Here is a 24,111-nt window from a genome sequence, read left to right on the forward strand (position 1 = left end):
ACTTTGTGTGCTGTTGGATTTCTGCGTAATTTTATTTTATTTTTGTCTGAAGGGAGTTTAGATTTGTGATTTTTATTTCTATTTTATTTTATTTTTCAACGAAAGGTTGATTTTTTCCTGAAAGACAGATAAAACTGTATTTTCTGTATCAATAGCTTTTATGTTACAGCTATAATCGGTTCTTTATTAACAATCAGTTCTCGATTTACGAATAATATTTTTTCCTTCGATTAACACGGTTCCTAGATTTTTTTCTCACAAATCTAGGCCACAACTACCGATTTTATTGTTTCGATTGTGTAACCGTGGAACTTGTTGACTTTGCAATGTTGTCATGTTAGGACATTCAAACGCACAGCGATTGCCGCGATCAATCGTGTAATATCGTGCGAATTCGGTCACTTCCGGAACAGGTAAAGTGGCTGTTTACTTTTTTCCGCGCGTGCGAAAAATGTAATATTACAAATTAGCGCTAAAACCAACTCTTTCGCGTTCGAAATTGGAAGAAGTTTAGGCAATTTAATCACTAACAGATCTATAACAACAAACATTCCGATATACGATTTCCGATTATTTTTCTCAACTTATTAATTTATAAATTGATAGTTTCAACTTGTTTAAAGTTCGTTCAAAGTTTGTGCTTTAAAGTGTTTTTAGGTGTTAGCAATTTTCTCACATTTACCAACCAATATTGTTAAAAATTTTAGTTAATTCTTAACGTCAGTAAGTTGTGTTCAACATAGTGATAACGTTTGTGTTTATAGCCTTACATCATTAACATCAACGGGAGTGCTTAGATATTGTGTCATTTTCTTGCACGAAGTTAAGGATCATGCCTAGGACTTGAAATATTAATTCCTAAATTATAACTATTTTAACTAATAAGATATTGTGAAGTGAGAGAAGATACTTCGACCACACAGAGAGTGATGGTCTCTCATCTAATGCAGGGTTCGGTAAGTGATTAATGTATTTTATTTTATTATATATACTTAACATGTAAATATTTTACAGGAAGACTGACAAAGTATTTTTACATTGTTCACATCAACATTTGTATTTACTTTGTATTTCAGCGGGTTGTTTTCACACTTTGGGGAACTCTACTAAATTGTGAAAACAATTAAGCTACTAATCAGTAATATTAAGAAAATTCCTCCTTCAGCGGACCTCAACCAAAAGTGCAAATATTTGAAAACTTTATGTATGTATGTGAGTTGTATTTTGAATTCCATTTCGCTAAAATATCAAAACTCTAACCAAATTATAATCTTGAATTTATAAAACGGTTCTTGTACTCAAAAAACTGCACCAACAGTAGATAAAATACATACAACAGTATACACAGTAAATACAACAGTAGACAAAATACATGTTCATTTAAATTCGTTACAATATTTATGCAGATCAAAAGTAGGAGGGTAATTTTAATTTCTCCTCGTCAAAAAGGAATTTGCGATTTCCATTAAACAATTCATTTCCAAGATGACTATAAGTAAAGGTCAAGCCAAACATGCAATGGGACTTTGTCTTAATGAATTAATAGGATTGACTTGAAAACAAACTAAAGTAAACCTGAGCGAATGTAGACTAACAATAGGTTAGTCTTTATAAACAGTTAAAAAAGAATAGAATTGTATTATAACCAAAATAACACAAATAGTAGATAAATTTTATTGTTTCGTAGTTTCAATCAGGTCGATTATCAATTATTTTATAACGCAATCCATCAAACTAGCTTTATCAAAGATGACGAATTCAAGTATACAAATAATCGGTTAATTTACATAATGTTGAGAGATAAAACAATTATGTTAATTTTGATCATAATAAGCTAAGCGAAAACGAAACATTTTAAAATTAATTGTTTTAATCAATCAAAAATCATTAAACCCCCGCTATAAATATTAAATACTCCACGTGATCCGGAACTCAAAATCGGAAATCATATGTCGCGAGTTATTGTTTCCAAAATATATTTAAAATACATTTAATTTAACTAGAAATGTCCAGTACCCGTTAATCGCATTGATGTAGGCTAAATTAGGCCTACTACTTTATTTGTGTTTATTATATAACTTGCGGGGTTAATGATTAGACAATGAATTCGCAGTCAGTGTATAGTATATACCTGCCTTTTATTCCGTACATTTTGCTTTTGTAGATTTTTTTATCTGACGTCAATTCCCTGTTGTAAATGTTTTCTCTGCCAATTGCATGTCGTCTTTTTCTGTCATTAAACAGATTTTAATGAAAGTATTTATGAAAAGTAGGAAAATCACGAGTTGATAAAAGTGACAATCTGTATTTGCAGCAGGGATATATGATACAAGTCTACAGTACAATATAAGAAACTTGCAAACAGTAACATGTTACAACAAGTTTACAGAGTAACATTGAAAATTACAAAGCATGCATGGTAAAAAGACATGGTATGATATAAAAAATTACTAATAATGAGCTCTAGTTATCTTTTATATCATGAACTTTTTTACCTTTAGAAGCCAAATTTATACGATACGGCTATTGAACACGGATTAACGGTTAAATCTGTTGTCATGAATCTATTTTGCGGTGAAGAGTAATTTTCATTTACGATTCTATATAATCACTGCATTTTTAAGAAGATAATTTATTATATCAATAGCTAAATCAATTTTACACTCCAGTAGCATTACCTGTACTAGGCCACGGGGTATAGGAACATTTTGTCCTTAAACTACGGTACAAAATACAGATAATATTAAAAAATTTTATAGACCTAAGAATAACTAATTAATTCCTCCAGATCAGACCAGGATAGTCATGTCAGACAACATTAAGTTAATACACAATATTGATTGTAAAAAATAATACACTTTTGATTGTTACAGTCACTAGTTGTTCGAAAAGTGGAAATTAATTACAATTTTACTCGTTTCGGCAAAAACCAAATTACCCCACATGAATAGCATGAGAAGCACGAATATACAACTCTAGATTAAGTATCCTAAAATCATTTAATGCAAATGTACAACTCATGTTTTTGCGAAGTGGCAAGAAAATATTTTCGAAATCGCACCAAATGAGTCTTAATTCTAAGAAACTTCTTCAAAATTGCTTCAAAGATAATGAACGATTGAATCTTGAAATCGCGCTCACCCAAAGTAGTTTCTTGCTTGATTGACTGAAAATTATCTGTCTATAATGCAAATTTTATTGACTTCACGCTCACAAGTAACAATGAAATCTTCATTATTCTCGGTGATAGTAAACTCGATTCATGTCATCAAACCAACTTTCATAGACTCACAACTTTATTTTGAGCACATAGACAAAGTGAAGTCTGTATCAAGATAATCAATGGCTTATTAATCCATTGCAGGTATGTGTATTTTACTGACTGTAATATTTTTCTTGCCTTTTACTTTGCCTGATTTTATTTAATATGACCTATTTGGTCCCAATATGAGGTGCTGAATAATCCAAAACAAAGACAAATTTTAAATAATAGACCAATAATTGGACAAAAACTCAGGAAAACTCTCTGAGACTAGTATTTGGATTGAGTAAACTTCCTGCGAAGGGGTTTTTTTTTCAATCTTCAAATATTTGGTATTTTTCTTGCATAAACATCCTTGAAACATCCTTTTAAAACATTTATATTTTTTAAGCTCCAGACTGTGCTAATATATACTGTGAAATACCAAAACATTCAGCAACCACAAAAACATGTAGTTTTTCAATGAATTATCAAACTATATGAAAAGTCACTCAACCCCTGTTATTAAAAAAAACTTCCAAAATTACTAATGCCTAATGGTACTGTGGGTGTCTGTGAGTTTTTTGCAAACAAGTCATGGACATACGGTGGGCTTTGTTCATTGATTAATTCATCAAATGTTATTACCATATAGCTCAATAGTTATTTTAAGGTTAACTAGCAGAGTACCCGTCCTTCGTATGGGGTTGGAGTAAAAGTTTATAAAATGCTTATTGCAGTAATGGGAGAGGAAACGGTTTAAGAAAATCTTGTTCTTTTAGTTTACGGTATATGTACTATAGTATAGCACATCTACCATAGCCATAATGTTCTAACACTGCACCTAAACAATAGAATAAAGTCAAGTTCTCATTGTGTATCACAGCTTTTTGTTGCTCCTTGGTTCAAATTAGCTGTTGTCATAAATGCAAAAAGAATTAATAGTGCTGCAACTGGTTGGTAAACCTTATAACTTGTTAATGCTAAACAGCTGACAAAATTATTTAATTGCTTTTAAATGAATACTCATAAGGTTAAAATGTGAAACTCCACAGCCACTGGGGCAGAGCCCGAAATGATTTTTGAGATAATAATATGTCTATATGTTAATCGGGAATGTGAGTTATAATCATACCAAATTTCAACGCAATCCGACCAATAGTTAATGCCTGATTGAACTTTAAACAAACAAACACACAGACTTTCACATTTATATTAGACAAACTGTATTTTTATTTGATCTGAGAATGGGACCCTGCAGAGGTGTCATCTACCGAAATAATCTTCTGACTTTTCCGAGTATTTATATTTTTGAATGCCTCTTTTAATGAATGCAAATTTTATTTTTTGAACAAATCAATCCTTTTATATAATTGATGTAATCTGCAATGCTTATCAACTAAGCGTACAATATAGCTTTTCCCAAACAACACTTTTTGTTGGATATTGGAACCTTCGGAAAATCACTAAAATTATTTTTGCTAAGGGGAAATATCACAGCACTTCTGAGTACTTAAACAGTAAAAGTTATTGTTGTTAGTTATTATTAGTTATAAGATTGAATTACATATTTTTATATTTAACTGTTCTGAACCACTGGATTATATTTTTCGTAACATGGACTGGAAGTTTTTCTATGATGCTATGTCGAGCAGTTTCCTGATAATACATTTAAAATTTATAATTTCTATAACTAATTGTAAATGCCGCAAACCCAAACTCAAACGGACAACCGAGTCAAAAATGACAGCCGCTCAAATATTTCTTGAATTTACAAAGCTATTACTTATAAGCCATCTACACAGGGACGCGCCCGATAGAAGTCTGCAGAAAATCATAAATGTAAGCTTTAAGCATAAAGTCTTTTTGGGCGAATACAATGCCGCAAAATTGAACTCAAAATAACAACTGAGACAAAACGGAATTGTTGATTCAAATAGCCCCAACCTTCGAAGAGCTGTCATTTTTACACGGTGGTCCTTTTGGGTTGGGTTTGCAGCATTGTATTTTTCTGTGTATTAGTGTGTATTAGATTTTACTAAGAAAGAGCTTTAATTTGATGTGCATATCAAACTATGCTCACATTTTAGATTTTCTGACCGAGATTTTAGAGAGATTTTAGATTTTTCAGGGCCGTCCCCCTGAGGAGGTAGCGTATCGCTGAATAATGTGTTAAAACGATTTTAACTGCCAGTAACTTTGTGCGAAGGTTTGTAGCTCATCTGTATTATTTTTTAAAATATTTAACTTGGACCTTTTGCCTCTGTATATTAAACGTGGAACGAGTTTTCTAATCGATGATTCTGAATCGACCACTGGACGGATTTGCACTATTTTTCTGTTGCAAGAATGATATTTTTTAAAGAAAGGTAATTTTATAAGTGGAATTTTAATTTTGAAAACGTGTAGCAGCTGACGATAACATTTTAAGTTTGTTTCAGTGAAATCTAATTTTGTGAAATGAACAGCTTAATTTCTTTGTTTAAACTGCCACTACAATCGTACTAAATGTAATTATTTCCTATCGAAAAGGGTTTGTGTTTTCAGGAAATTTATTCTTTTTATGACCCCAAAATGTTTCACGAAATCAAGTTCTGTCATTATTCAATTAGTGTGAATATAAGTTTACGCTATACAGATTTGAACTCGGCAAACTATCATTAGATTGTACACGTTATAAGTGGTTGCTAACATGGTTAATCTTCCATCGTATTTAACTAGCCAATATAACTGTGCTTTGCATCGGGAAGAAGACGCAGAAGACAACAAAATAGTTCTTCAAATCTATTTTACTATTATCTAACAATCTAATGGTGTTCGTCTGTAGACCAATGTTAGTTACTCAATCACGTAAAAACCACAATTGATTTTAGAAAAAAATTTAAATTGTACCATTTTTCTTAAAACTAAAATTTTCTATTTTCTGATAGGCCTACTGTAAGTAATATCAGGCTTCCTAGTTACAGTCTAAGCACAAAACAATTATTTGTAAAATTAAAGCAAGTGATATTTTCTAATTAGATACAAGAAGGTAGGTGTATTACTGTAGTTCACAACTTCTGTATAACTTTAACTCTACTATATATTTATCGGATCGTGGTACGCAGGATATTTTCATTACTATTTCCAACATTTCAAAGCAGTTTTATACAGATATTGTTTTTCAATTAAAATTTTTAACCACTTTTCAGTGGTTAAAGTTAGCGTCATAACTAAGTCCTGCAGTAATTCTTTTTGATACGAGCTTAAGTTTAACGACCCAAGAGAAACAGAGTTTGAAAAAAATGAGTTAAGATCAAAAAGCCACTCTTTACCTCTGCAATAAAAAAAGTTTTCACAAGGACGTTTATAATTGGGGGAGGGGTATGGGGTGAGGGTTAAGTAATTAAATGTATCACTCTGATTTGCCTTTTAATGGCAGTGAAGCATCAAATAGAAATAATTTTTATCACACACCTTAGGGATGAGTTTACACACAAAATGAAGATTTAAAAGGGTTGTACCAATCAATAAACAATATTTGAAACATTCTATAACATAAAAATACTGTAAGAGATTCAGGTAAAATATACCAGAAGCTTGTACCTTAAGATTTGCACTTAGCCGACTGAAAGAATGTTTTTTTTGCAACACGATCTAATCTAAATAGAATCTCGATGATTGGAAGGTAAAATAAAAAATATTACTACTGTATTTTCCTTTAGATCATGCACAATGTAGAAATACAGCGACGGGATCACGGTGGCAGTTGTCACAACTCGACCAACCACGCTAACATCATTGATAGGCGTAACTTAAGGTCATTACTTGTGGATTAAAAACACTCGTTAAAGTAAATAACTCGTTAAACTAATAAATAATTTCTGTTTTTAACGGTATATTAGGTTTTTTCATCACACTATGATGTTTTTAGCTGTTTTACATACGTTAATTGGTGGCTGAAAGTTACGTTTTGCTGGCAATGCCAGCTGTCATCGTCATTTGGGGACCGAGCAGGTTTTTACATCCCTAAGGCCGCAAAATCAGCTGCCCGCTTACTTTCTTAAAACATGAATGCATATTAAATACACAATCAGTATCCATAGCATTGCAATATAATTGTTTTATTGTCACCACTGCCTAGCAGTTATTTATTATTATTTTTGCTGATTCCTCAAATTATTTCTTCACATAACCTTAAAGTTGTAGTTGTGTTGACTATCAGCGTGAATTATTATTGTGGTGAATAGTGGTAATAGGGTATAGTGTGGTGAAAAACAGCGTTCGTACCACGGACCGAAATGTTTTTGCAGCTCTCGATCGTTTTAAGTTCTCGACTTCGTCTCGAACTTAAAAAATATCATTCTTTCTATACAACCTAGAGAACTACGTGAACAAGATTTTGACTTAGAAACAGAAAATGATTGCATCCCTTGGTATTAATACGGGACGAAACAGCACAACGAGCAGTGAGATATAATTATTTTTCCTACCACTGCATGGAAATTATCACATTGCCCTACCTGTAAACAGTGCGTAAAATAGCTCATTGCTGCTCTAGAGCGGGAATGGATCATTGCGGTCTTAATACACAAATCGCTATTGTAAAATGAATTTAAAAACTTGTATTTTAAGTTGGTTATAGAAACTAAATATTAAAGGATGCATAAGGTTGAACGACAAATGTTTGACTTATTTTGATCTGAACTGCATTAAGATCTCTAAAACCTTACACAGAATAGATAATTTTAAAATTTAGTATTTTCTCAGACTTATTGTTTTAGTCTTCTCTCCTCCAATAGAAACCATTATCTAGGTCGATTCTAAAAATGTTACTGATAAGATTTAGATCAAATACTGATAAGAACTTATCAATGGACTGGCTAAAACATGCTGACCTCAACTCGTGCTTACGTCAAACTCATTCTTGATCTGTTTACTATATTGAGTCCAGCTTACCTTTGCTTACGTACTTCTGATATCAATTGACGCACGGGCCAATATCTCCTGTGCCTCCCAGTACCACCTGATACGTATTAATTAGTTGTGCCTTGACCAATCTACAAGATGGATGTACTGAAGAATAAGATAACGTTTGAGGCGTTTACAGAATTTATTTTGAAGGTAAATTTACCTTGTAGGCCTGTATAGTGTATATCTTGATGATTATTTTAGCCAACGTTTTTATTTATTATATTATATTGTCGTGTCATGAATTGTTAAGGGCAGAAAACGAAGTGGACAAATTAAGTTTTAAGAGTCAGAAAATTGTTCACCCCAAGCACATTATGTATAGAGAACGGCTTACGAAAAATAAACCCAAGCAGCCGAGTAGTCACCTAACCTAACCCCACCTGACCATCGACCAAATAAAAATTCTATTTAGTCGTAACATTTTCCAGTATCATTACTTGAATCATTTTGGCATGAATACATGAATGTCATTAATTCACTGTTTGAATTGCCTCATTCGACACCTAGATGCATCGGTCCACCCGAAGATAACATTTTCCAGTATGTTCTCAGGTTTTACACCTATTTTGAACATGTTGCCAAATACGTGTTTTAATTAGCAGGTAAAAAGAAACTGTAGGCAGCGAAAGTTAAAGCTTTTGTTAAATTGAAATTCGTATCTAACATTTCTAAGTTATAAGGATAGCTCAACATTGTTTAGAATCCATGCATTTCCAACTATAGTGTAATTCTAGTTTTAGGATATAGTTTCCATTCCCTCTTTGTTTTTCACGATAAATTCATTCAGCTCTCTGTATATTTATACAGTATCTTGCCATGTATATTTGCAATAAAATATTCAGTGGGTTTCCTGAGACTTAAACATGATCATCCTCTGGATCACAATTATATCAACAAACAATGTTGAATACCATTACCAATACCAACAGCAGGTTAATTAAATAAAATACACCCAAAGAAAATACACTTTTTTGATAGTTGATACAACTTTTAATCAATTACGGCACGAGAGTGTTCATATAATTACCCCAGTGATGAAAAGGAGCTGTTTCTACTTTGTATTCTTTTCTTCAACTTAAAAATATACTTTTAGGCTCGAAACCATGATCGCTTAACAAAAACTGGTCACTTGACGGCACAACAAATATTCAACCATTTTATTAAGGATTAACACTTGCTTCGGGAAAACGGATTAGCATTAGTAAATGAAATTGATAATACAAAGTAGAGTAAATGGAAAACATAGAGTTAGTGCGTGAAAATCGACAATGCTATATCTATGTTTTAGCAAGCAAAGGTTGAAGTAAAGAATATTTTATGATGTTTTAGAAAGATTCCACAAAGTTGTATAGAGAAGAGCGCGGTTACAGATTTTTTTAGAATTGTCACTGTAGCGACGTTGTTTTTGGTTCTGTAGAGACTGGCAGTGGTTTGTTGGTAGCCCCGCGAGAATTGAATTCATCCTATATAGTTGCTGTAATGTTAGGACACTTGAGGACCCATCATTTGGTGTGTCCCTTTTTAAACTCCCACTCAATCCTAATGTTTATGATTCATGATTTCTCGCATACACATGTGAACGAGAATCAATTATAATTTAGGTATGAACTGAGTATGTACCCAGTTGTACGACTCGCCACTACGAGACTATGTGAGGCAGGTCAGTCGCAGACACTCTGTCAGCAGTTCTGACCAGCTGGTCGTGTTACGTCTGCAACACGCAACACGTCTACACGTCTACACGTCTACACGTCATCCGACACGCGCGACACGTTCACACGTCGATCACGGGACGTGTACAAGTTACAGTGATCAGTTGTCGATTGTCGTATACCAAAGCATACATTGAGGCTCTGATGGTGCTGCTACCAAGCATCCAAAGAGTTAGGAAACTAGCGGATCTGCTTAGAGAAGTGTTGTCAGCGTCCTCTACCTCGATGTTTCTGGAGGTTTCGCTTTCGGTAAAGTAAAGTCTGAATAGGAAATGGAAGTTTGAATAACATGTTTGATTTGATTTATAGTGTTCCAAGGGGGGAAGAGGGGTCATCAAATTTTCGAAACCCCCTTATTGGTCTCTGGAAATTTAATCTAAACATACATTTTGCCATAAAAACGTGACGGAGGTTTTTGGAAACAGTTTTAGCAGTTAAAATGTCTCTAGAAAGTTCACGAATGGCTTTAAAAATACCAAAACATCTACCCTCTACCATCAACATGAAGAGTGTAATTTTCAATTGCAAATCTCAATTATAAACGTTTCCATTAAATCTAGTTTCAACCTCAACCTCATGAGGATTATGTTTTCGTTACACAGCTCCATTGAAAAATGTTCTGCATTTATTTGCCAACTTAAACTTTAAATCTCAATAATTTACATTGATATTTACTTTCTTAAGTTGTACATCCCAGTTAAAAGCTTTTGCCAATGCAGTCGCCAACCTCCAGTGTTCGTCTAGTAACCAGGATTTCGGAAGTTCGATCCTGAGAAATGTCAGTAGCGTTATCATCGTTCTAAGATGGACTCAGCTTTAGCTGTCCTTTATGATTAGGGTTTTTGATGGCTTGTTAAAGAAACAGCTGATCTTAGTCAGCAAAACAGCTGTCATTCATTCAACCCTGAACCCTCATCTTCACCTTAAAATACGCAATCTGATATCTCAACGTCGTCCAAATCTAAACTGATCTAAAACCACAAATTCTAAACCACTACCCAAGATTTACATTGTTTAGTTTACCTAGACTAGAAAGTTTTCCAATTCACCTAGTTGGTACCAAACGCGTTTCTGCACTACCAGCGCAGTCAACACCTGACAAAGTTCCAGTTGATAAAGCCCAGTTTCGCGACAATTTGCAGTTTCCCGTCTGCAGTTGCCAGTTGCCACCTCATCAGCCCATGACCCGGTCTGGCTCGTGAGCCACGTTTGCGCTATTTAACGGCTCGGCGCCAATCCTATGGCACATTTGAGTGCGAGCGCCGAGCTGGTAGGGATTGGCAACAAAGAATTGCGCAAAACAGTAGCTGGAACAAAGCTTAGGTGTAGCAATGTCTTACAAGTATAGGGTTTCCTTTGATATGGTGTTGAGGAGGTTATGATTTCTGCGAAAATATTTATTTTTGGTCCAAGCTCAAATATTCACTGTGTAAAATGGAGAGTGGATATGGAATCGATTGAGATGATCTGCGTATATTTGTTACTGAAGCATTAAGTAGTCAATCAAAAAATCTATGCATATATGCAGCTAAAAATACCCATGTTGCATGAATATAGATCAACCAAGCATTGGTGAATCCGTGAACAAGACATGTTAAAATCGTACCTATCTAAGAAGTTATTTTTATCTTGATAAGAGTACATAAAGTACATCGGCGTACTTTAGGCATAAAATAATACAAGGCTAATTTTAGATGAATTAAGATTATTACTAAATTGAAATTTTACCTTTGTCATCCAGCTCCTGATATTATTATCAACTTGTTACGGCCGTTTCAGCATCACTGTGCCATCGTCGGACTGTTCAGCCAAAAGGCGTCGTTAAAACACAAAAACATTTACACGAAACACACACATATTTGTCAAAACGGGGTTCTAGTCAGCTACTTGCTCAAGTTCGGGAATGTACTATCCTCAACAGGCCTGTTTTCAAAACCCCGTTTTGACAAATATGTGTGTGTTTCGTGTAAATGTTTTTGTGTTTTAACGACGCCTTTTGGCTGAACAGTCCGACGATGGCACAGTGATGCTGAAACGGCCGTAACAAGTTGATAATAATATCAGGAGCTGGATGACAAAGGTAAAATTTCAATTTAGTTATAGAACCAGCTCAGGGGCTAGAAAATATGGATTATAAGATTATTAGTTTAGATTTGAATGGCTTGGTCAGACGATTTAATCACTTCATCAGCTGATAAAGTGACATAATTTTTGTACGTGTGTTACACTTTTTACACTGCAGTGTGTGGGTAGATCGGAAAAAGATATCTATGTATGTTTGCAACTTACTTTCCGCTGTTTTTTTAAACAGTCTTGATAAAAATTCCAATGATTAAGGAAAGCTGGGGAAGTTAAGAACCATCATCATATTAACATCATTTTAGATAGTGATGCCATTTGGGTGTGTATTTGAACTAAAATATGAGTGAAGGATGTGTCAAGAATGAAGCGTGATGATCTTTGTAGCTACGTTGCCGAATAAAATCAGCTGTTTTATTATTCAGGAGCATTTGGTTAACCAGCTGATCCAGTTTTGAACCATCAACACTTTTTCAACTTCTTCAGGACCGATCCGGCAACCTTTAGTTAGGTGAGCAAAACATCAAAACGCAACTCTTATTTCGCAGCATTATAAAGCAACCAGATTTAGACGAGTCTACTTGCTGTTCTCAAAGTCATTGCTTCATACCTCTTTAGTAAAATTAATCTCTTTGGTTCCAGACTTTGAACGAAACTGAAGCAGAAGCAGCAATACAAGCGAAAGACAACTCAGTCCTCCGGGGCAAGACCTTCTCTCCCAGACTACCTCCTGGTAAGTGATAAACTAAACGATTTTTGAAAAACTAATTTTATATTACAACAACTTTAAGCTGGGCAAGGCTTTTTGGGTTTATGTTTTCAACCGTAAGTCTTTTATTACGCATTGTGTGCACTACATTTTGTGAAAAGAATACTTTTGTGTGCCCTGGTAAATTTGAAAAATTGATGTTTGAATCTACTCAATGCAACAGTTGATGAATATTAGACAGAACACGATTATGTCAAGCTTTTAATTTCACGGACTAGGAATTATATTTTACGAAAGTTAACCATGCTGTAGTCTGCTGCCAAAATACAAGATCGCCCAGCTACTATTTTTTAGACAATACTACAATATGGTTTTACGGATATTATTATAATAAAATAATTTTAACATTTTATTCCTAAAATTAATAGATATTAGCAAGAATTATATCTTGAATGACAAAACACAATTTTTATTGTTAACGAAATTTTCTAGCTCAACCCTTCCCTAAAACCCTATTTAATTGCCCCCCCCCCCCCCCAATGCATGTATTATTCTTAGAGCGAAAACCAAATAGGCTAACTCAAAGTTAATCTATTTATGTTTCTGTAATAACATTTTTGTTAGTAAGAAGCTTTGTTCCTTGTAAAAACCTCTTCTAAAAAAATATTCCGATCGTGTTTTGTCAAATTTTGACCTTGTCTTGAACGATGTTTTGTATTTTATGCAAGATTTGCATTTAACATTCACGAGTTGGGTCACCACCGATTTTTATTCACTCGATAATTAGTTTGATTCATAAAATCTGACATCTGTAACGAATTTTACATTTCAAACTTGTCCATTAAACAATCATACCATCCTATATGAGCAAAGTATTCTTTGACTGATGGAAAACCAACCAATAAAGTGTTAATTCTTGTCTGAATTTTAGCAATTGGAGATATTGGAGACATTTTTAACACTCGTAGTTCCAAACATCAGTTACTTAAAACTTAAATCATCTTACATACAGCTAGGAATTTGGGATGAAATCGACCGAAGTGTAACATTTGATACACTGTAGTAACACCACAACTAGGCAAGGTGTTAACTTGCAACTATATCTTCCCAAGCACTTAGGCGGATAAGTGCTTTATGATAAGTGCCAAGAGATAAGGCAGGTGCTTGTTAATAATTTACGGTACATTAAATCTAGCTTTCCATACATTGTTGCATTTCAACGTGATTTTCATACCTTTTCTGTTATATTGTGTTTTTTTTCGATAACTTTTGTGCAAGGGAACGGCCCAAATCCTAGTTTTGTTATGTGAAGTTTCGGTCTTTTGTTAAAACGGATCATTTAATTGATTCCTGTGGTCAGTTTCTCTTCACCATGCCTTATTTAGAAAGAAATGTTTACTGTAATTTACAGTCCATTAAAATATGGTTGCCCATACATTGTCGCATTTATAACTTGAATAAGCCTTACTTCCTCCTGCGCTTAAGATTTGAAGTCATCTTGCTATATTCAAAGTCAGTGATAGGATGTCAGTATATACAAAGAAATGGTTCTATTAATTACTCACATTGAATTCTTAACGGTAGACTATGCGTGAGCTCTTTGCCTCTTTGTATAAGAAACTGACCGATTTACTACTAGTTGGTACATTTGGAATGTCCACATCAGTATGCAAAGGCGTTGAATATAAATACAAACTGACCAAAACATAACCACAATGTAGCAATCCACAAACCAACTACAAACATAATCTAAACATCAAAGCGAACCGCCCACACTTAGTGGAAACGAAAGCAAGTCGTTAGGAACGTCACAATTCTCCAGAGCGCCGAACTGTTTCTCATACCAAAATATTAATACGTCCTGCTAAAACATCATCAGTAGCCTCGTCAAAGGTGCCGACGCGTGTGACTTTCATACATATGGCGCGGGAACAGGTGGGCTGCATGCATCATTGGTGTCACCGCGCGGCCACATGGTGAAAACTGAAGCACTCCAGTAGATGACAGTTCGGAGGTCTCACATTAGCGCCTCTTTAAGTCTCCCGCTTTCTCACTCTTACACGTGCTCGTTTTCTCGCTTCGTTTATATTTAGATTATCTGTGAAGTATACACATATGACGGTGGATTTTGAATTGAGGTTATTAGGTATTATCGCTATTACTACATTTAGATAGAATTACAACGTTGTGTTGGGATTGCAAAATTAGTTAGACTGGAGTGAGATGCCTTGTGTTGCTGTGATTCTGCTGAAGTGTTTCTTTAGTTAGGTTAAACCATTTAGTCCCGATACTTAGGAAAGCTGGGTCCAGTTTTTAACTAGCAAAAATCTAATGACTTTTGTCGAAAGTTGTCCTACCAAGTGGTATTTTTTCACTTGATTTATTTTGCTAGCAGATTTCTCAAAATTTTACTTTGCCCAATCAAAATGAAAACTGAACGAATAAAATTTAGGCTAAAGTTTATCTTATTTGTAACAGTCTACAGCAAATGGTCCTTAAGTGCATTTGATCATAGATGTAAAATATAAATAAACAACAAAATGCACCGGATTTATGACGTCACGGCCACCCACCCCAATCTCTTCGAGGGAGATGTGTCGTAGCTTCAACACCGGAGGTTTTTGTCGCCGGTGATATTCGGACCAGATTGTCGGTGACAACCCGAACCGTTTAGCTGTATGAGATCAGTGTGGAAACTATGACCACCACATCATCCGTGCGTTTATTGTAGTCATTTTGATTTATTTCACTTCTTTTTATCCAACCAATTTCTCTCTTTGCGCGTCTCCACCCCCGAAACTCTGCAACGGCGCCTGTCTCTCGAGGCGCATCCCCAAATAGCCTCTGTCAGGGAATCAGAAAGTTATATATCACTGCCCAAACGCGGCCCGTCCCCTATAAATAGCGCCCCTCCCCCACTTAGCGGCTAATTTACCGAGTCATTAGTTGAGCGTTTAGCCGCTTGGCAGCGCGCCGAACGCCGAACTTTGCATGTTGACGGGTCCACCTGCCGCTCTCTTCACCCGGCTTTTATATCAGTTTAACAGATCGTTATGTCTCCATCTCGTTGGCTATTTTGATAACACGTGGTAAGTAGGGTGTTAGATTGTGTTGAGCTCGATTGTTTGGATGTACTCGGTTTCGAGATTGGCCAGGAAAAGGATTTGGGACATTCAGTCCCAGGTTTGAAATTCGCCTGATATACGTTTCCCTGTTGGCCGAAACTGGACAGACAGTCCAACTACTTATGAGGGATCGAGCTAACACTGGCTGTCCAGTATAAATATATCTGGACTGGTTGTCGACCATGAGAAAAGTCAAAATCTTTTTCATGGTTCAAAACTTAATCAGCTGTCCTTGAACATGGGGCTTTTTCAATGATCCTTGTTACAATCTGATATTAGTCAGTAACAAACCGACATCTTATTCACTACCATTCCCTCTTCTTCGCCAAATATGCATCTTGTTGTCTTGTTGATTAATTATCGGTTACAATCGAGTGTGATTTTCGTAAAACAAAAGATTATCTACGACCGCTTATATAAATTTCTTTTGTTTTGAAATGTTCTCACCAAATTTGTGTCATCGATCAAAATCTCGTGGTATATTTACAAACATGCTATAATCATTGTTTTATCAGGTGATCTAATCCAGCTTACCTACTAAGCAACACCGTTTGACGCATGAAATTGACGTATATAGTAGGCCTACTTGTACTCTATTGACTGGAATGTTAGAAGACATTGCAACAAAGTACTGTATATTGTTAATTCTGATTGAATAAACTATTTGATTTGATTTGAAGACTTAAGTCAAATGGTTTTTAAAGGCTACTAAGGTAAATAGCTTAGATAGTTTCATAAACTATCTCTCATCTAATGCCATCATATGAGTTGCTTAAACATAAAAGTTGTAATCAATTTAAACATTTACCGATAAAAACCAATTTAAAATTTATTTACGGTTAATATCTATAGAGTGAAACTATCGCAATTCCATCAATATTTCTGTTGAGTCTTTCTTTACAAAATAATAATTGTATATTAATGCATGCCCATAATGGTCTATGGGTGTTGCAAAAACGTGCACTGTACAGAAAACGGACAGTTAACAACTATTTTGGTTTAAAACTAAATCCATCGGAGAATTAATCGAATATCCCGCGCCCAGAAAGAAATCCAATTAAATAGTGACTCTTGTTACACTTTATACAGCCTTTGGTCAGTGTAAAATTTGTTAATGTCCAAAAAATAAATATAGATACAGGTAGTTTTTAAGTACTGTATATAAAAAGGCTACAGTTCTTTAAAATTAACACAAATGTAGCTTCGTCAATATCACCTTTTATTAAATACAAGATTTTCTTGTGTTCGTGTTACCTCTAGCCAGAATTTCAAGATAAGTCGTTGTAGATGTGAAACTGTCTTTAAAAATTTGTTATGTTACTATTTTTTCTAGTTCTTTCCACTATTTATCCAACGAGACGCAAAATTTCTATATTTTTTCTCGGCTAAAATCAGTTTTATCCTCATGTACGTACAACACGTTCATTCATGAATTAACTGACTAATAAACCTAGGAATAAACTTCCCATTCTTCAAATTAATCTCTATGTTCAAAGGTTAATCCAATTTTCAAAATGTTTTATTTTAGATGTAAGAATCAAAGTACATATTCATTTTCTTTCTTACGTTAGAAGTACGTCATCGGTATCAAACTATGTCCGGAGACTTTATCGATGTCGACAGCTGACACAACTTGTATGTTTGGTTTGAGATGTGGACCAAGATTTACTGCCGTCTACACCGAAGTGCCCGAGTGTTAATAAACACACAATGGGCATTGTGCCCGCTGCCCGGCACTATGTGCTACTGCCCGCAGAAACCAAACAAGTAGACGTCTAAAAACTTTGACAATCGAAAACTACTTTTCGTCGAGTGAGAACTGCGATAGCATGCAGCGCAGAGCTACCAAAACTAGCTCAGAATAAAGGTTGATTTTGTTGAACAAAAACTGGAATCGAAGACATCAGTTGCATTGACGCCTTACATGCTTCCAAAGTTTTGAATATTTGTATAAATTTAATTAAACAGCTGAACTAGGCAGCATTATGATCCTCAATATGTACAGGCCTGTTTTATGATAAATATAGCTTGCGCTAGGTGCTACAGGATTGTATCCTGTTATCACCACGTTTTCCGAAAGTTCAACTTTTTTTATAACAAAGGTACACATATCTCTGGAGCTAATTCACCTAGAGACTTGAAATTTTTTATACATAATTGTTGTGTTTTAAGTAACATTTAGACCCATTTTTATTACTGTCACATTGCCAGTTTTGAAATTTATGTCTTGTAAAATTTGTAAACTTTTTTGTGTCTTACAAAAAAAGATTTTTATGTAATACTTAATTGATCAATTCTGAAATTGGGTCTGTGTACACATAAAGGGCTGATACCCTACAACTTTGAAAGTCATAGCGTTACACCTTTTGAAGAAACGTGTACCTAAAGATGACAAATCTAACATTGGCGAGATAGGGCGTTCCCGCTCCCCAGAATGTTGCTGTATAACGAAAAATGTAGCTCATCACACTGGCCAAAATGTATTACTGTATCGATCTTTGCCCACCACTAAACTGAGCCGAAACCGAATTCAGTCCAACGTAAAAAGCCAATTTATTGTAAACTACCGTACTGTATCGCATTCTTTGCGATTTCAGTATCAAGTCTAAGAGAGAAAATGTAATTTAAAAAATATCTCGCTTTGTGACTAATTCATTCAAATATGTCACATTTGAAAATTTTGATTAAAGCTGGTTCATGTAGGTAGGATATCTATCCTCGTATCTACAAATCAATGGTTGAAACCACAATATACCTTATAACCTTATACTTTGAGGCTGGAGAACTACAGACATTCGTAAACTCATAAAGCCTTTATTTAAGATAAATTTGGTCTAAGTAAACTCTTCTACCATCCATGAATTATACATGTCTCCCTACTTAATACAAGAAGGGTTTCTCTGTAAGATCCCTTTTTCACCTGTCCTACATTTTAAAGCTTATTATGTAGCGGAGCAAAGAATGGTAACAAAATACCCCCGCCACAGAAAACCTGCAGACTAAGCGAATTTCCATTTGCCCGATTAGTTTTACTCTAAAATATCTCCTCAAAAATATCACATTTATTCCCTATTTAAATAGCATTAGCATAACGAGTACTTAGGTTTGTCGCAACAGGGAGGGTAAGAAAGGATTTTTTTTGTGAAATGTCAATAGTTTAGTATACAATAAATCCAAAACTTATCAGAATATGTTCATAAACAAGCAAATCACAAAACTTTACTTATTGTCCATTAAAATAACATGGAAATTTTTAATTCAAATATTTTTTTGAATTTTCTCCATAACTATTAGGCGCATAGTAACGCTTCAATAATCTAAATTATTTGTTGTTTAAATTCTACAAAATAATTTAGAAAAAAATTGTTAAATTTTATGTTTTATGTCAAAAATGGGAAAACATATTTTTACCCCCATAAACCCCCGTCCCCATGGTCCGATCATGCTGGTTCGAGAACTCGTTCGAATAAACTTAGATTTTCACGTTTATACCGAATTTCATCAAGGATCATTTTTGCTCGAGTTATCGTGCTAACGGACACACACACACACACACATATTATATATATGAATTTGAACGGATAACGGATAGTGTATTTAGTCTCTAGGAACCTCAAAACTAAAAAGAAAATCGGTCCCGGGTCCAGGTCTTACCATGAGTACTACGGTAATATCTTATTCCCTATATGGGAAATTCGCTAAAAAGTCATTTCATTTAGGTATTTGCTCCCATTGCGTCTAATTTATTCCAAAAAATTTCTGATTTTCTCATAACTCCCCTCAGACAAACAATACTTACAACAATAATACAGTACTTCCAAAATATTGATGGGGCTATTAAAACATCCATCTCAATTATAACTGATCTTATCCACTTGCACCAGCGCCACCAACAAATTAGCATCCAGAGTTCATCAGCATTGAAACTGGCGGAATCAGCAATGGTGTATAAAGATGGCCAGCAACATGTGCTCCTCACAATTGTTGCTGACGCCATCTTCGCGGAATCTGCAATGAGTCAGCATCGATAATGTGATATAAGTCACATAGACGATTGCTGAAGCACACATTGGACATCGCGAACATCATGGGATATACATGACCGTTTTAGTTCAGCCGTTTCAATCGTGAGAGAAGTGTAGGTTTGACTGTTGAAACATGCATTAAACATTGTAAACATCAGTTGAACCACAAGATCATTAGAGGTTAGCCGGTTCAATCCTGATAATGTGATATAAGTCTTATAGTGAGACTATTGCTGATGCATACATCAAACAACATTAAATATACATACACTGGACAAATATTTTCTAGTGCAATCGGGAGCAAATTCAATCGGTTTTTGATGGTTTGGAACTGTAACCAACTGCCCTTGATAATTGGGTTTTAAATTAGCCTGGCTAAATAACAGTTGGTTATTAAAATGATAAAATGTAATCCTACTCCATTCAACTTCCCACTCACGTTTGGGTAAAAAATAACCCAGTTGAGAGGTAAGCTGAGGTAGCGTTTTTAGCATTTTGCTATACACAACCTAAAAATGCCACATTGTTTTTGCAGGCTATAGCAAATTTGCTACAGATAAAATTGAAGATGTAATGTCCAAACATATAATATCACTGGCATTTTATTTTCAATGCTTAAAGAATAATGTTTTCACTGCAGTTGTATGAGAGTTTGTAGCATTTATGCTAAAACTAATTTCATCCCAGCCTATAGCCTGCATGGTAGTCCAATAAATTAGTCACTGGTTCTTTTTAGCGAATTTCCCTATAGGGAAGTAGCTATTACCGTAGGTCTCATGGTAAGACTTAGGCCCGGGACCGATTTACTTTTTCATTTTGATGTCCCCAGAGGGCAAAAACACCATTCGTTCAAATTTTTATATATGTATATATATATATATATATATATATATATATAGATTTATATATATATGTGTCCGTGAACACGATAACTTGAGTAATTTTTATCCGATTTTGATGAAATTTGGTTTGAAGGTGTAAGGCGGGATAAACTTGAATGAGTTCGCGATCCAGCATGATCGGACCATGGGAACAGGATTTTATGGGGGGTTTTATGGGGTAAAAATTGGTTTTTCTCACTTTTGACCCTCAAAACACAAAATTTTCCAATTTTTCTCTAAACCTTCTTAAAGAGCTTAAAAAAACAAACAATTCAGTATATCAAAGTGTTTTTGTACGGTTATTGGTTACGGATAAAACTAAAAAAAATTTAAATTTAAAATTCCCATGTTATTCTTATGGAGAATATTGTAAAATGTTGTAGTTTGCTTGTTTATGGATATATTTTGATCAAACTTGGCAAATATATTCATTTTATACTAAGCAATAATTATTTTACTTAAAACACACACTTTATTAGTTTCTTGTAGCAGCAAACCTAGGTACTCGTAAACCTAATGTTATTTAAATAGATCAATTGAAAATCAATTCAGCCAAATGGAAATTCGCTTAGACGGCAGGTTTGCTGCGGCGGGGGTATTGATTTGTACAATTTCAATAGGAAAATTAATCGTATATCGACCGCGCTCTTAGCATACAGGTAAACTATCTAGTCACTCATAGATACCATAGACAAAAAGAATTATGCAGATACTCAGATGCCATTTGTATTGTGCAATCGCCATTTCGGCCATAGTAACCGTGTCTACCAACAAACGTCGGAGTATTATTAAAATTTAAAAAAGTTATGAAAATAATTGTTGGAGCAAACTTGATAACACATTACACTCCAAATCCACAGCTGATACCTCAAGTATGTTTATCCCTTTAATCTTTAAATAATCCTTACACCGAGGTTAAACCGCATAACCACAGCACGAAGAGTAGAAATCGATTCATCGCGGATCGTTTAGCGAAACAAATACGGTCATAAAGAAACACAATAAGTGGGTAAGAGACGTACGGACGTATTGAGAGGGAAAAAGAGGGAACGATTGCGAGGGAAAGAGAGGGAGAAGTGAACAATAGTCTTCACGGTGTGCATGGCAAAATAGCCGTGTAAAGCAGCTGCATACATACATCGAGGAAAATATTTCATTTATAAATAACTTTATGGACAAGGGGGAGCGCGTGCTTCGATTTGAGATTGGGAAAGATTCGTGAAAACAAAACCCAATCTTGGCGTCAAGGTCGAATACAACTTGCGCTGAAAATATTCTGTTTTACTGCATCCTGAACATTGTTTTACTTTAGCAAATTAAATATGAAATTTCTGTATAAAATATTTTATGAAAATGAATGTAGGGGGCTCAGATATTGGCCTGACATGGGATGAAACTTATGTACAAATTGTGTATATTTATAGGCTTACACTGTTGATGCGATACTCCCTGGTGTGTATTAAAGTCCGCACTGGTGAGTACTACGACGATCCGCAGTACTATCCTGATAATTAGACCAATTTGTTAATTACAAGGCAAATATTTGATTCGGGTTCCACAATATTGCCATTGGCTGATTGGGCTATTAATTAACAGCTGTGTCTAAGGAATATGTCGGCCTTAGTCACTAAGACTACAAGATCGCGCCACTCATCCTACACCCATCTCCATTCATGGCTTAAAACACCTACTCAGAATAAAGCATTAAAGTACTAAAGGCCTAGGTTGAGTACCCGCCAATTTTAATCGTGTAAAAAATTTATTTTACTGCACAATAATTTAAATTTTTGACCTAAAGCAAGACTAGAATGTATTACTTATGCTTGCCAACTCAAGGGATATGATCTAGCAGACTAGTCCCAACAAATAATATTACAGTATTAAACTATTTTTTCTACTGGATCCCAAATTAGCTCGAAGGGGTGAAAAACTACACTCCGCCCCTTGCAGAGAGCGAGGGTTGGAGTTTTGGAGGGAGAAGTATCATTTACGCGCGTAAGGGGCGGCCCTACCCGCCCGGGGCAGAGTTTTAAAAGCTCATCTTTGCTTACCTTTTCACTAATTAATCAGAGTTCAAGTGAGGTATTGTTAGCTTCGTCAGGATAGTTAATACTTTCAGCTCGAATTTCCTAGGGTGGCTTAAGGGAACTGTGTTGGAAATCGATTTAAAATTGCTGCAAAACTGTGGATTGACTTTAGTTGAAAGTAGTACAAAATTTAACAGCTTAATGGTTAAATGTGTTAAGGTAACTTATGACCTTTGATTATAATTTATTTTGTATGTTTTACACCATTCGCTTGTTTAACTTTTCTTAAGGAACTGTTTGGTTACCAACCAATATAACTTCTGTTAGATGTTGTTGTCGGTTCGATTAACGAATAATCAATATAGTACTGCAATGTACTTTTCTAACCAATAATCACAATGATTCGCTATAAATACCGCCGCAAAAAATTGGACTGGAAATACGAGAGAATCCTGTAATAAAAAAGAATCGAATTGTAGTATTGCAAATATATTTGATTTATCATTCATTGCAGCACCGGATTACCTATAGTCTGGATGACGAAATTTGTCTCCTGATCTTCCATCTAACTGGGATTTTCCTGGCCTTAAACCATTGGCCAGTCCTGAGATAGACAGGAGACAGGTTCCATCTTACAGACTATAGAGTGTCGGACTAAACAGGACCATGTTATCAAGAGCTTTCTGTATACTTGAATCCAAGATTCACACGAAAAAAATAATACATAAATTATTGGTATGTGTGTTGCTATTCTAAGAAACTCAGACTTCAGTAGGAGAGGGATGAATTCATGTTGACAACAAATTGAGGAATTAAGTAACCATCAACCTTAATTAACCGTCAAAAGCCTTTTTTTATAAAAAAAATCTGTGGCGATGACACTAACAGACAAAAATGTTCCCTCTCACCATCCTCTGTGTTGCAGTATACGACCAGCAGAGAGCCAAATTCACATTGGATGCTGAGGCTTTGCGAAGAACAGGATTGGACTTCGGCCCTGCACCTCAGGCAGCAGTGACGTCATCACAACCCCTAGCTTACAACATACCTCACAGCATCAACCAGTCGCTTATACCGAAAGACAATGTCATTTCAACGTGAGTACCTGGTTTTATTGGTTTGTTTTGCATTTCCAAACTGAAAACATTTAAAGATTTGGGCCAAAGATTGATCCCGCCCTCTCACAAAGAAGTTCAAGACTCTGTTTTCTAGATACTTGACCATATATCAACAAAACCAATTGCATCCGATCATTAATTAAACCCTCGAAGGACTGGTAATGCCATTTCTCCTTTCTATGAAGCGCTTGGTACCAACCACAGTGTAATTAAAGTATTCCTCGCCAACTAGTGTTATTTA

The 24,111-nt window shown here is 34.9% G+C and overlaps 1 protein-coding gene across 1 annotated transcript in view; it reads left to right on the top strand.

Moving 5' to 3' along the window:
• The first annotated feature begins 790 nt into the window (after nucleotides 1-790).
• LOC128993139 (forkhead box protein D2-like) overlaps nucleotides 791-24,111 on the top strand; it is a 28,241-nt gene continuing 4,920 nt past the window's right edge. Inside the window, exons 1-3 of the mRNA XM_054416896.1 lie at nucleotides 791-956; nucleotides 12,628-12,718; nucleotides 23,678-23,849. Of these exons, the coding sequence (XP_054272871.1) occupies nucleotides 930-956; nucleotides 12,628-12,718; nucleotides 23,678-23,849 (290 nt within the window). The 5' untranslated portion in view covers nucleotides 791-929. The remainder of the gene's footprint in view (nucleotides 957-12,627; nucleotides 12,719-23,677; nucleotides 23,850-24,111) is intronic.

The sequence above is a fragment of the Macrosteles quadrilineatus genome, unplaced genomic scaffold, assembly GCF_028750875.1.
Source record: "Macrosteles quadrilineatus isolate MER2022 unplaced genomic scaffold, UCM_ALF_1.0 Scaffold_4__1_contigs__length_99947679, whole genome shotgun sequence".
NCBI classification, from domain to species: Eukaryota; Metazoa; Arthropoda; class Insecta; order Hemiptera; family Cicadellidae; genus Macrosteles; species Macrosteles quadrilineatus.